Source organism: Syngnathus scovelli, chromosome 8 (assembly GCF_024217435.2).
Source record: "Syngnathus scovelli strain Florida chromosome 8, RoL_Ssco_1.2, whole genome shotgun sequence".
NCBI lineage: Eukaryota > Metazoa > Chordata > Actinopteri > Syngnathiformes > Syngnathidae > Syngnathus > Syngnathus scovelli.
The window spans coordinates 3,573,208-3,586,412 of NC_090854.1; the positions used below are offsets into that span (position 1 = coordinate 3,573,208).

The following is a 13,205-nucleotide window of genomic DNA, read 5'->3' on the forward strand; positions in this document are numbered from 1 at the left end:
TGTGTGTGTGTGTGTGTGCGTGCGTGCGTGCGTGCGTGCGTGCATGAAATTGGCATACGTATGAATTTTATTCTATGCAACAGTGACTGTGGATGGTATGATAAACAATTCTTGGCCATGTTTGCTTGCTATTGTGGGAAAGTAATGAATTTGATTGACATTGACAGCAAGAACTGAATCTTAACTTAATTGAAACACACGGTTTGAGATTGCATTCACATCAATTCCTTGGCCAGTTCTTTCTTCAGCTTCACATTTTTGCTTCGCTCTGTTAGGAGGCTAACTTCTCTCTTTGTCGCCCTTACTTTTTTACATCTAGACTTTGCAAGTATTTTCTATCAAACGTTTTTATGTTGAGTCTGGGTGTTTGTATAGAATTTTGAGGGAAAAAATAATTCCCTATTAAAATAAGACTGTTACATGACAAAATGAAAAAAGTGAAGCAGTGAATATTTTCCGAATGGAATGTATGGTTCTTTTAAGTTTTACTACTGGAATATCCCATCCTGGCTTACAAAATGTTTGGCTGGGTTTTTGTGTACACCAGCTGTAATCACTTAAAGATGAGAAACAATACAGTGATATTATATAATATATTACAAGAATATAAGATGAATTATCACCTGACAGGAGTCCGTTCCTCCCCCTAAGTATCCTGCACAGATCATCCATGGTGAGATGAAGCCCTGGTAAACCTGTGGCTGGTTACAGGTCTTTGTGGACAGGAGGGGCACCATAGCAGATTGCAAAACCACACTGGTCTCTCCTTTAAAGGGTAAAATTATTTGTACATTAGGTTTTTCCATGCAGTCAGATTTGTAAGGCTCACCTTTGTCCTCCGTTGCTCCCCATCCAGAGATCCAGCACATGGTACCCTCGTCATATTCTTCCCCATAATTAGGCAGGCAGATAGGCTCAACAAGTCCTGAAGAAAACGGAATTGCATGAGCTTTAGCTTTATGACATCAGATATTCCAAATACAGTGGATATGAAAATTCTACACCTAGCCTCTCAAAAGCAGCTCAATTTAGTCAAACAAATATCTCAAAGGGAAGTAAAAATGGGAAAAATGGAAATAATGTGCCCAAGTGTACACAAACTCATATCTTGGATGTTTTATTGTTGGTTGGTAAGGTGTTCTCTTTGATATGAGCAGTCGTGTGGCCAAAGCAACCAATAGAAGTCAAATGTATGTAAATTTGTAATGTTTTCATTACTCATTATTTCGATGTCTATTTAGAGGAATGCATGCATTGCCTGTTTGTCAGTATGTTGGAGACCTGTACAGTCAGTAAATTGTTGATGTGTTTGTATTACGGTGAACGCAAAAAAGTGTAGAGCCATCGAATCATGTTTCTTTTCTTTATGTGGCCAAATACATTTTAGATATAATATCCATAATAAAATATCAACAAATCTTCAAGTAAATGTCCCACTGCAGTAATTAGACCTTATTAAGAAAAGAAAGAAAAAAAAAAACATGCACAAGTAGCAATAATAAAAGAAGCAAACTTTGGCAGATGCTACCTCAGGAAATGGCAAGCTTAATGGGATCTTCAAAGATGTTTTAGGGTTAAGGCCTAATTATTATTTTGCTCAATTGTACATGTTGATATGTCAAACATCTTAAAGGTTAAGATATCAGATGATGTCCTTACTATTGAAATTTATTTTCCAGTGGTCCTCCTGGAAGTTTGAGCTCGATGTCTTTTTCCTGCATGACTAATTGCTAGTATGGATCTTTGAAAGATGTAAATGCCAAAATTTTAATGTCTTTTTTCTCAAAACTAGTGATTCCAACCTGCCAACACTGAAACTGCTTAACGTTGTAAATTATGAGCTTCTTCTTAAAAATTAAATAAATAAACATAATTTAATAAAGGAAAGTAGGTCTAGAATTAGAATACATAATAAACATCTCGATTTTTATTTTGGGAAACATGCATGTTTCCACATGTGCATGTGTGCACACACGTGCATGGACGCGCACAGACACACACACTCTTAGCTGTCCATCGCGTTCGATGATGACGCTTGCTCCAAGGGGGAGAGAGGGTCAGCGACGATGTCGCTGGTGCCACTTCCCGTGGGCGTAGAGTCCGATCCTTGAGCCGCATAACTGCTTACAGATGGAGCAGGGGAACCCGAATACCAGGGGGTTACCAGCTGCCTGCTGGTGTCGTTGAATGCACTTCTTGGATCATCTGTCTTGATTGGTTTGGTGTATTTTTGAAACTGCAGTGGCACAAGTGATATGCCAGGTTGATCTGTCGAGTGCCAGAGTTTCAAGCTGCGTAGTCTTGATGTTGGAAAGCTTTAAGAGGTCTCTGGTGTAGTCCTTAAAGCACCGCTTTTGCCCCGCGACAGAGCGCTTTGCACCTCTCAGTTGGCTGTAGAGGACTTGGCGGGGCAGACGGTCGTTGTTAGGGTTTTTCAGATTATCCTTATCGTATGATTATGTTGGAATGCAACCGGTAATAAATAACCTACCTTGTCCCATCCTCCACAAGGTCGTAAAACATCCCCTGATATGTTTTGACTAGAGCACAAGGCCTTCCTGTTCAACCTACTCTTACCCCCACTCTGTTTCTCTTAATAAATATGCCTTTGCAGTTGGGAGAGGCTCCAGATTTCATTCCTGTAGCGAGTGATCTCTCCACCTGCAGGTGTCTAAAAGAACTTGCCTGTCTCCCGTGTGGTTCTTGCAAAATAAGTTGGAGTGAGCAAATCTCTAACATTTTGGTGCCGAAACCCGGGATCCTCATACCCACCATCTGACCGGCGAAGGAGGACGTGCTGCATTGTCGACAAGCCAGCGTCCATTAGGAGGACCTGGAAAAGAAAGTCCTGGGAAGAGAATTCTTCGCTGGGCCAGCATCTTAGGTCTGCCTTCGTCTGACAGAGGTGGATTGACTGGATCCGGCGGTGCAACGAACCAGGGGACAAGTAAGTTAAAGCGCTAAAGATACGGCTTTGGTTTGTCCGAGCTATGAGATACGGCTTTGGTTTTGTCCGAGCTATGAGATACGGCTTTGGTTTGTCCGAGCTATGAGATACGGCTTTGGTTTATCCAAGCTATGAGATACGGCTTTGGTTTATCCGAGCCATGAGATACGGCTTTGGTTTGTCCGAGCTATGAGATACGGCTTTGGTTTGTCCGAGCCATGAGGCCTAAAAAAGCGCTGGAGTTAGTGTGATTGAGTGTGTGACTGGTAGGATAAATTGACTAAAAAGCAGTTCTAGCGTTGATCCACGGCAATAATACAGGCTAGTAATTTGTTGAAAGGTCAATTTAAACCTGCATTGAGGATCCTCAAAGAAATAAATAAGTAATAATAGTAATAATAATAATAATAATATTTTTGAGACAGAGATTGTAAAACCTAAAACTACTAGAATTAAGATGGGAAATAAAAACGGTAAATCTCTACCTCTTGACGGAGATGAGAAGTACATGGCGAGTAGATTTCTTAATTGTATGCAATATATGCCGAAGTGGAAGAAAAAGTATGGAGTAGAAGGGAAGTTGAGAGTTGAAGTGTGGAAGATAGTAGTTGATGTTTTAGAAGAGTGTGGATAGAAAGAAAAATGGACTGAAAAAGAAAAGAAAAGAGAGTGAATTGGATTGTGCTAAAATGTGGTTGAAAGCTTCACAAGAAAGAAGAGAACAAATCCAAAAGACAAAAGATAGAAAGTTGAAAAGTGATGAGGCCGCCATTCAATTGAGATTTGAAAAAGAATTCAGGGTGCATAGTGGCATCCCATTCAATGATACAGCTGAGAGTGCTTATCAACAACAGCTTAAAAATGCGCTCCTCACTAATTTCCGCCCTGAAATAGGCAACTGGGTGAGGAAACATTTGGTGGAAGTGGATGTTGCAAGTGTGACAACAACTATGCAATGGGCCAGACATGCTGAAAAAGTGATCAAAAAAGGCAAAAGTTCTGATGTATTTCATCTAGATAATGATGATGAAGATACAACAGTCTTCTTCCAAGGGTCCCAGCAAGGCAGAGGAAGCGGTAGAGGCCAACAAGGTCGCAGGCCGCCATATAATTCAAAACCCCCACGAGATTCTGACAACTGTTGGAACTGTGGGAGACGAGGACACTTCGCACGAGAGTGTCGTTTTGCAAAACAATATCAATCAAAGGGTGGAGGAAGGAGCAGAGGAAAAGCCAAATTTTTAGCATGACAAGCTTCCTCCTCTTTGACCGCTTATGCTCATACAGAGAAAGAAAGAATAGATGCCCATATGACAGCAAAACATGTCATTGTCAGATTATTAGAATTTTTTTTAGATTATTAGAAGTCCTGTCCATCCAAGAAGTATGACAATGCTGTTTGTATGCCCAAACTACAAATGACTAGAGCTCAAATTGTGTTACACTGAAGTTAAAATATGCAAATCAAGTGGTAAAGGAATACAACTTGCTTCTAGAAGATAAATAAATAAAATTAGAATGTGCTGTCCTCGTGTGCATGGGAGGGACCAGCTCATGATCGACCACAGGAAATGGCCAGCCTGTGACGAATCATTGGTGCTGGGAACTACCTTTTGCATGCGAGAGCTGTGCATGTGTGTGCGTATATGTTAAAATGATGAACATTGGCTAAAGTTTTAGTATAAAAAAAAATTTGCTAGACTGTGGTCTATCCAATTTGCACCGCAGAACAGAAATGATTTTGAAAGATAAAAATGAGAGGAAAAAGAGAGAAGTCTGTTTGCGAGCAGAAACTAATCCACACTAGTGCATGTAAAGTGTCGAGCCCGCATGAGAAATTCGAAGAAAAAAAAAAAAAAACGACAGAACATGCTTTCAAGAATTGGGAGAAGCTAAATTGTGAATTTAAGATTTTCCAATGCTACATTTAATAGGAATAATTGCTTGGTTGTGTTATAAGATTATACAAAATTCTAAATGCAAGCTAAAGAGTTCTTCAAATTTAAAAACAAAGAAAAAAAAATCTGATTAATTTGCCAATTGTTTTTTTTAGTTAAGTTTTTTTGAATTGGTGGGTTGTTCTACCAGGAAACCTGAGTTGAAAATGATATATGAATGTTGTGTGGTGAGCTTGGATGAATTGGGACCAATGTGATAGAAAGATTCCTTTTTGGAGACTGCGTGTGAGATGCAAATGAACATTGATGAATGATAGCCTGAATGAAAAGAAATTACAGGTTGAATGGTTGAAGTCGTTGGCGACTACTATAGAGAATTAGTAGAGCGACTTTGATGAAAGAGTGATTTTGAGCAGGTTAAATGTTAGAAAGAAACACGTAGCTTTTGGATTGATAATTAACTAAAAAAAAAAAAAAACCTGGAGAACCAGTAACACATGTAGAAGATGTGTGAACTGAGAAATTGAGAAGCGTTTTGGAAAGAAAGTCAAATTAAATGATGATGGAATCGTATGTAGTAAAGAACACATTCTCCCAAAAAGTTTGTCAAGGTGTGAGGCATGGGCGTTGCCAAGCCTCAGAAGGGGGGGAGTGAGTAGGACAGATAGTGGAAGATAGTAATAATACAACACTTTATGACAATGAATTTTCGAATACATTTGGTGTTATATTGTGGTAAATTTTTTGTTCTTGTGTAGATAGGTTAGCAACACGAGAGATTTAGAGGTTCAAAAGAAAGACAGTTAAAACATTTTTGATTTGGACAATTGCAGGCTAACAGGAACATGAGAACGATAAGAACTACGAGGTGGGATCCAATTTCATTGGGGAGATTGAGAATTCACAGCACCATACTCTAAGTCACATTTTTGAGCAAGCATGACAATAACATGCGAGAGGTCAAGACATACAGATCAGGGCTTGATGTGGAAAGCAGACCTCGATGAGTTGATTTTCAATAATGATACTGAAGACAACATACTGTCCGATTAAATTGGAACTATAGATAAAATGTAGCTCAAAAATAGGATGAGTTGCAGGATTTACGATATAAAAACGAGACCGCTGTTATTAGGAGAATTTGAAGTTTGGTAAATAAATGTTACCAGCAAATTGATGGAAGCAGCTACATTTGGAGATAGTCTTACAAGTTTGACGTCCCAGCCTGTCATTCTCAGTGTCAGAGTCCCTGAAACCCAATCCGAGACTTCGCCTACAGCCGTGAACAACCACAAAATGGTGCCTGGCTCTGAAGCACCTTTGACCTTTGGCGAAGGACAACAAAAGACTGCTGTTGTGCTTGGAGAAGGACAAGTACACTCCGGAGGACAGACAACATCCTCGGGGACGAGAAAAGACAGTGAAAAGCGGAGGAACTCACAATGATGAAAATTGACTCATTTGAACAATGGACTCATTCAAGAGTGATGGATGGGGTCGCTCTGAAGCAACAGCCAAAGAACACCAACGTGAGAGGGTGAAGTGCGGCAAAAAGAAATGGACTTGGAGTGTCCGACAACCAAATCGCACTCCTTGGCGTTACCAAATTTGGTGGAGCTTGGTTCAAAGTGGAAGGGAGGTTCATTGTGCACTGAGTTTGACAGAACTGAGGAGATTTGATAAATAAATAAATAAAAATTTGAAAAATACGTAGGACTACAGATTATAATCAGAGATTGAACGGATTTGGATAAAACAAATAGGCTAAAACGGTAGGAAACAAGAGCAAGATCTTATATTTTGGCTCATCAAGCTTAAGACGTAGAGGTCGAGTTATACAAATTTTAGAACAGGACATTTGGCAGTCAGGAGGAAGCTAGGTTGCTCAATGTACCTACTCAATACAATAGTAAGTTTTTTTTGCACCACAGTGGAGGTTGGATGGTCAGAAAGTTAGGTACGTTCAATTTTTGACAATCACACAATCATGCATAGGAGCCACACGGCGACAGTTAACAAGACAATGACTGCAATAGGGGCCACCTACGACTGCACCGACATGAAAAAGTAGAAGTGAGAGAGCAGAGTATGGGATTATATGCTAAAACGTCTGCTATACAGTTACCGATAGGAGATTCTATCAAAAGAAGCTACATGAGAGATGGATTAGAATCTCTTTGTCTGTGTGTTCTGTTTGTGAGTAATCTCTGTAAAATTGTTGTCGTTCGTCTGAACTTTGTATGCCGTTTTGTGTATGTGTGCGTGCAGATGTGTGTGTGTGTGTGTGTGTGTTCACACCCTGTGTGGGTGCGAGCGTGTGAGGAGAAAGAAGGCATGGATAAGACAATCTCTTTTACACCAGGAGGCAATAAATGGGAACGCCCCTGTCATAAATAGTCTTTGGTTAAAGGGAATCATTAGGAAGTGTTCAAACTCTTCCCGCAAACATTCCTATTTGCCAGTTAAATGGGCACTACAATTGACTACGAGAGTTGCAAGCAACAGATGAAGAGCAGTCCTTGGCAGATTATATGATCAGGACGCTCAAACTGTGTCAAAGACAAATTTACTGCCGCTTGATCTTTCCTCCTCACAGGTCGACAACCCCATTAATCCAGGAGACTGGGTCTACATCGAGGTCATCAAAAGAAGGAACTGGGCCAGCCACGACGGGAGGGACCATTCCAAGTCTTGCTGACTACACATGTTGCATCCAAGGTTGCAGGACCCACAAATGCATTAACGACGACTGCTCTCCAGGAGGAAACTGGATGGGAGCTTTGGACATCACCGCTGTGTGCCAGGATGAGAGAGCCGTTTTCAAGGTTTAAGGGCTCTACTACCAACATGGCTGCACCATCGGACGGGACCTACATCATCCAGAAGTTCAGAGGCACTGCCTCGCCTGCATCCTATGGGTGCACGTGCCTGTTCAGTACGGATCATGGTTTTGTGGTCACAAGAGTTGTCCGATGCTGCCTGCCAACTGGACACGAGTGTGTGGGCCAGTGTGTGTGACAGACCTCACCTACAGACTAGAACATCATCAGCTGACGAAAACACGAGCACATATACAACTTCTTAGACGTGACAGACGTGATAATGATAATGAGACGTGGATTGCGTAGATGCTGTTCTGTTGAGCATGTTTTACAGAAACTTGATGATTTGACCATCGAAAATGCTTCGCAAGTGATGGATACAATGATGTACTGTTTCTGTGTTTTTGTTTTTTATTGATAGCATTCTGGTCGTCTTAGGCAAAGGGACCGTGTAAGAATTTTCCTGCTAGTAACATCTGGCCGGCAGGTTTTTCGCTTACACAATAAGTTTGATCTTGGGGTATTGAGGTAATGCCTCATCTTCACTGGAAAGTGTTGCTATCATTGTTTGTTGTTTTTTATTTTTACTATTCATCTTTCTTCATTATACATGTATATATGTTTTTTACTTGTCTTTGTTGTTTGGGGTGGCATAATCATATGATAAAACAGGAGGGAGATGTTAGGGTTTTTCAGATTATCCTTATCGTATGATTATGTTGGAATGCAACCGGTAATAAATAACCTACCTTGTCCCATCCTCCACAAGGTCGTAAAACATCCCCTGATATGTTTTGACTAGAGCACAAGGCCTTCCTGTTCAACCTACTCTTACCCCCACTCTGTTTCTCTTAATAAATATGCCTTTGCAGTTGGGAGAGGCTCCAGATTTCATTCCTGTAGCGAGTGATCTCTCCACCTGCAGGTGTCTAAAAGAACTTGCCTGTCTCCCGTGTGGTTCTTGCAAAATAAGTTGGAGTGAGCAAATCTCTAACAGTCGTCAGGAATACGTATGGTGTGTCCAATCCACCGAAGATGCTTCTTAGCCATGGCCGCTTCCATGCAGCTGGATTTGGTGTTTTTGAGGTTGTCTGTATAGGGGACTAGATCCTCCCAGGAAAGGCCAAGAATCTTCCGCAGGCAGCGTATGTGGATGGCCTCCAGCTTGTTGATGTGTTGACGGTATCGGGTCCATGTCTCCGCTCAATAGAGGAGAGTGGAGAGACATACTGCATTGTACACGGCGATCTTCGTGCTTACTGTTTTCAAAAACTCTGCGGCGTAGGTGACCAAAGGATGATGAGGCTTTATTGATGCGGGTGTACAGTTCAGTATCAAGGGAGCAGCATGAGGACAAAGTGGAGCCAAGGTAAGTGAAGCGATCGACTGTGTTGAGTGGAATGTCATTTATATCGAAACTGGGGGGTGAGGAGGTAGAGGTAGCGAGTTGGGACATGACTTCAGCTTTTTGAATGTTGACCTGGAGACCAAAGGATTGGTACAGGCAGAAAATGGTGTTCAGGGCATGCTGCATAGAGTCAGGGGTGTGAGCTAATACAGCGCAGTCATCAGCATACTGAAGCTCATAGATCTGGTAGGTCTTGGTCTTTGTGTAGGCCTGGAGCCGTCGGATGTTGAAGAGGCTTCCATCTAGACGGTACTCCACCTGGACACTATCTTCATGACCCGTGCCATGATGGAAGAGGCACATAATGGCGGACAGGAGGATGTTAAAGAGCACTGGAGCCAAGACACAGCCCTGCTTCACCCCAACATTCACCTTGAAGGGCTCTGACTGGAGCCCACCTATGAGCACTCTGGTTTCCATCCCAACATGCAGCTGCTGGAGGATACTTAGAAACTTACGTGATACACCTAGTTTGGAGAGGCGTTTCCAGAGCAACTCACGGTTGATGGTGTCAAATGCTTTGCTGAGTTCGATGAAGGCTATGTAGAGGTCTTGGTGATGTTCTCTGCTCTTCTCCATTAACTGTCTTAAGACAAAGCTCATGTCTGTGGTGGATCTAATTTTCTGGAAGCCACACTGAGTTTCCGGGAGCACAGCTTCCGAGATGTGCTCGACCAGCCTGCTGAGCATGATCTTCGTCAGAAGCTTTCCTACAACGGAGAGGAGAGAGAGATTCCTCGGCTGTTACCACAGGCTGCTCTGTCCCCTTTCTTCTTGTAGATGACATCCTTCCAATCCTGTGGGTGGGTCCCATGTTCCCAGATGTTTTGGATCTGGAGGTGCAGGCGGCGTGTGAGAAGATACCCTTCGTGTTTGAGAACCTGGGCTGCTGTTTTTGCTGCAATAAAGGTGTCCTTCAGGTTGAGAGATGTGGGGCAGGACAGGAGAGCTTTGTGGGCCTTGTGTTTTGTTTTTAGAAGTGACTATCTCAATTGAGTTGCAGTCAAACCAGTCCTGGTGGTGTTTCTTTGATTGGCCAAGCACCTCTGAGGCTGCACTATAAATGGCCTCGCGCAGAGCTGGCCAGTTAGCTGATTCCTCTGGGATCTTTGCAGGGTTTTCAGTTAGCTGATTCCTCTGGGATCTTTGCAAGGTTTTCAGCAAGGAGCTGCCGAAGGTTAGCTTTGGTGGTGGGGCTGTTCAGTGCTGCACAGTTGAGCATTTTGTTTGGAGCTGTCCTAGGACCATGGTATTGAATGCTCATGCGGAGTTTGGATCTGACCATGAGGTGGTCAGTCCAGCACTCAGCACCACGCGTGACACAGGTGATGAGGACATCCTGCATGTCCTTTTGACGGACAATCACATAGTCCAGGAGATGCCAGTTTTTCGAGTGGGCGTGTTGCCAGGTGTTCTTAAACATGTTCGTCATCTGGATGATGGTGTTAGTGATGACCAGATGATGTTCTGCACAGAGGAAGAGAAGCTGAAGTCCGTTGTTGTTCATTTTCCCCACTCCGTGCTGGCCAATCACTTCACTCCATACTAGGTGTTCCGTGCCCACCCTAGCATTGAAGTTTCCCATTACTATGAGCTTGTCCGTAGCCGGTGTTTTCTGTAGGATTGTGTCAAAAGCTCTGTAGAAAGCCTTTGTGTTATCCTCAGCATCCAGAGTTGGTATGTAAACACTGATGAAGCGTTTCTTTGCCAGGGGAATGCGCCATGTCATCAGCCTTTCATTGATGCCAATAGGGGATTCCGGGATGCGCTGCAGCAGTTTGGACTTCACAGCAAAACCAACTCCATGATTACGGTGAGTGCCTTCAGGGACCCCTTTCCAGAAGAAGGTATACCTTTTCACCATTTTGGTGCCGAAACCCGGGATCCTCATACCTACCATCTGGCCAGTGAAGGAAAGCAAGCTGTACACCGTCAACGGGCCAGCGTCCTTTTAGAGGGACTGGTAAAGCTCAGTGGCCTAGTAGTAGAGTGTCCGCCCTGAGACTGGAAGGGTCATACCAAAGACTATAAAAATGGGACCCATTGCCTCCCTGCTTGGCACTCAGCATTAAGGGTTGGAATTGGGGGGGGTTAGATCACCAAATGATTCCCAAGCGTGGCACCGCTGCTGCTCACTGCTCCCCTCTCCCCCAGGGGATGGATCAAAATCACATGGGGATGGGTTACATGCAGAGGACAAATTTCACCACACCCAGATGTGTGTGTGACGATGATCATTGGGACTTTTAACTTGAGACTTTAAAGAAAGACCTGGGAAGGAAATTCTTCACTGGGCCAGCATCTTTGGTCTGCCTTCGTCTGACAGAAGTGGATTGACGGGATCCGGCGGTGCAACGAACCAGGGGACAGGTAAGTTAAAGCTCTAAAGAAAACGTAGAGGTGCACGAGAACAGCTTAGGTTCAAGTCCCAGTGGAAGAAACAGGCTAAGAAAAGCAGAGCTTCTTTTTCGTTCATCGCAGAAGTGCGTAGACTCTTCTTTGTCCGTTTTTCCGAGCTGAGGGATCTGGCTTGGGTTAGAGTCCCAGTGGAAGGAACGTGCTAAGAAACACAGAGCTTCTTTTTTGTTAATCAAAGAAGGGCGTAGATTTTTCTTTGTATGTTTTTCCGGCCAAAGAACAACTTGGGTTCAAGTCCCAGTGGAAGGAACGGGCTAAGAAAAAACAGAGCTTCTTTTTCTTAATTGAAGAAGGGCGTAGATTCTTTCTTTTGTCCATTTTTCCAAGTTGTTTGGGAGGGTTTTACACCCATCCCTGGACAGGCCTAAAAAGCACTGGAGTTTGTGCGATTGAGTGTGTGACTGGTAGGATAAATTGACTAAATAGCAGTTCTAGCATTGATCCACGGCAATAAAAAAGGCTAGTAATTTGTTGAAATGTCAATTTAAACCTGCATTGAGGATCCTCAAAGAAAAAAAAAATGAAATAAAATTGGAAAACCTTAAACTACTAAAATTAAGATGGGAAAAAGGAACTATATATCTCTAGCTCTTGAAGGAGATGAGAAGTACATGGCGAGTATATTTCTTAATTGGATGCAATACATGCCAAAGTGGAAGCAAAAGTATGGTGTAGAAGGGAAGTTGAAAGTTGAAGTGTGGAAGATAGTGGTTGACGTTTTGGAGGACAGTGTAGCTAGGATGGTAGGACTGGAAAAGAAAGAAAAAGAGAGAAAGTTGAATTGTGCTAGAATGTGGTTGAAAGAAGTGGATATTGCAAGTGTGACAACAATTTTGCAATGGGCCAGACATGCTGAGAAAGTGATCAAAAAAGGCAAAAGTTCTGATGTATTTCATCTAGACGATGATGATGATGATGATGAACTAGGTGAAGATGCAACAGTCTTCTTCCAAGGGTCCCAAAGGGGCAGAGGAAGAGTTAGATACCAACAAGGTCGCAAGCCACCATTCAAATCAAAACCCCCATCAGATTCAGACAACTGTTGGAACTGTGGGAGACGAGGACACTTTGCGTCGTTTTGCAGAACAATACCAATCAAAGGGTGGAGGAAGGGGCAGAGGAAAAGCCAAATTTTCAGCATGACTAGATTCCCCCCTTTGATCTCCTGTGTTCCCACAGAGGAAGAGATAGTGGATATCCATGCAGCATGGGACATTTTAAATGCATTAAAAGAAAAAACATATGTTACCTTAAACATTGGAGGACGTGAAGTAGAGTTTTTGTGTGATACCGGGGCTTGTAAAACAGTAATACAATTATTAGAGCTCCTGTCCATACAAGTAGTATGACAATGCTGTTTGTATGCCCAATGACAAATGACCAGAGATCAAATTGTGTGTGTACACTAAAGTTAAAATTTGCAAATCAAGTGGTAAATAAATACAACTTGCTTCTAAAAGATAAATAAAAAAATAGAATGTGCTGTCCTCGTGTGCGTGGGAGGGACCAGCTCATGATCGACCGCAGGAAATGGCCAGCCTGTGACGAATCATTGGTGCTGGGACCTACCTTTCGCGCGCGAGAGTTGTGCATGTGTGTGCGTATGTGTTAGAATGATAAAATTGGCTAAACTTTTAGTGCAAAGAAATTGCTAGACCTTGGTCTATCCAATTTGCACCGCAGAACAGAAATGATTTTGAAAGATAAAAATG

General features: G+C 42.6%; 1 protein-coding gene and 1 long non-coding RNA gene across 7 annotated transcripts in view; one reads left to right on the top strand and one right to left on the bottom strand.

Moving 5' to 3' along the window:
• Positions 1–13,205, bottom strand: part of tmprss3a (transmembrane serine protease 3a) — an 84,278-nt gene that overhangs the window by 9,926 nt on the left and 61,147 nt on the right. For all 6 annotated transcript variants that reach the window (XM_068651551.1, XM_068651552.1, XM_068651549.1 and 3 more), the window contains 2 exons: positions 830–925; positions 624–766 (listed from right to left, as the gene is read on the bottom strand). In XM_068651551.1, the coding sequence (XP_068507652.1) occupies positions 624–766; positions 830–925 (239 nt within the window). The remainder of the gene's footprint in view (positions 1–623; positions 767–829; positions 926–13,205) is intronic.
• Positions 917–8,605, top strand: LOC125973855 (uncharacterized). Its single transcript, XR_011087202.1, has 2 exons — positions 917–2,947; positions 7,442–8,605. It is a non-coding gene; the product is annotated as an uncharacterized lncRNA (long non-coding RNA).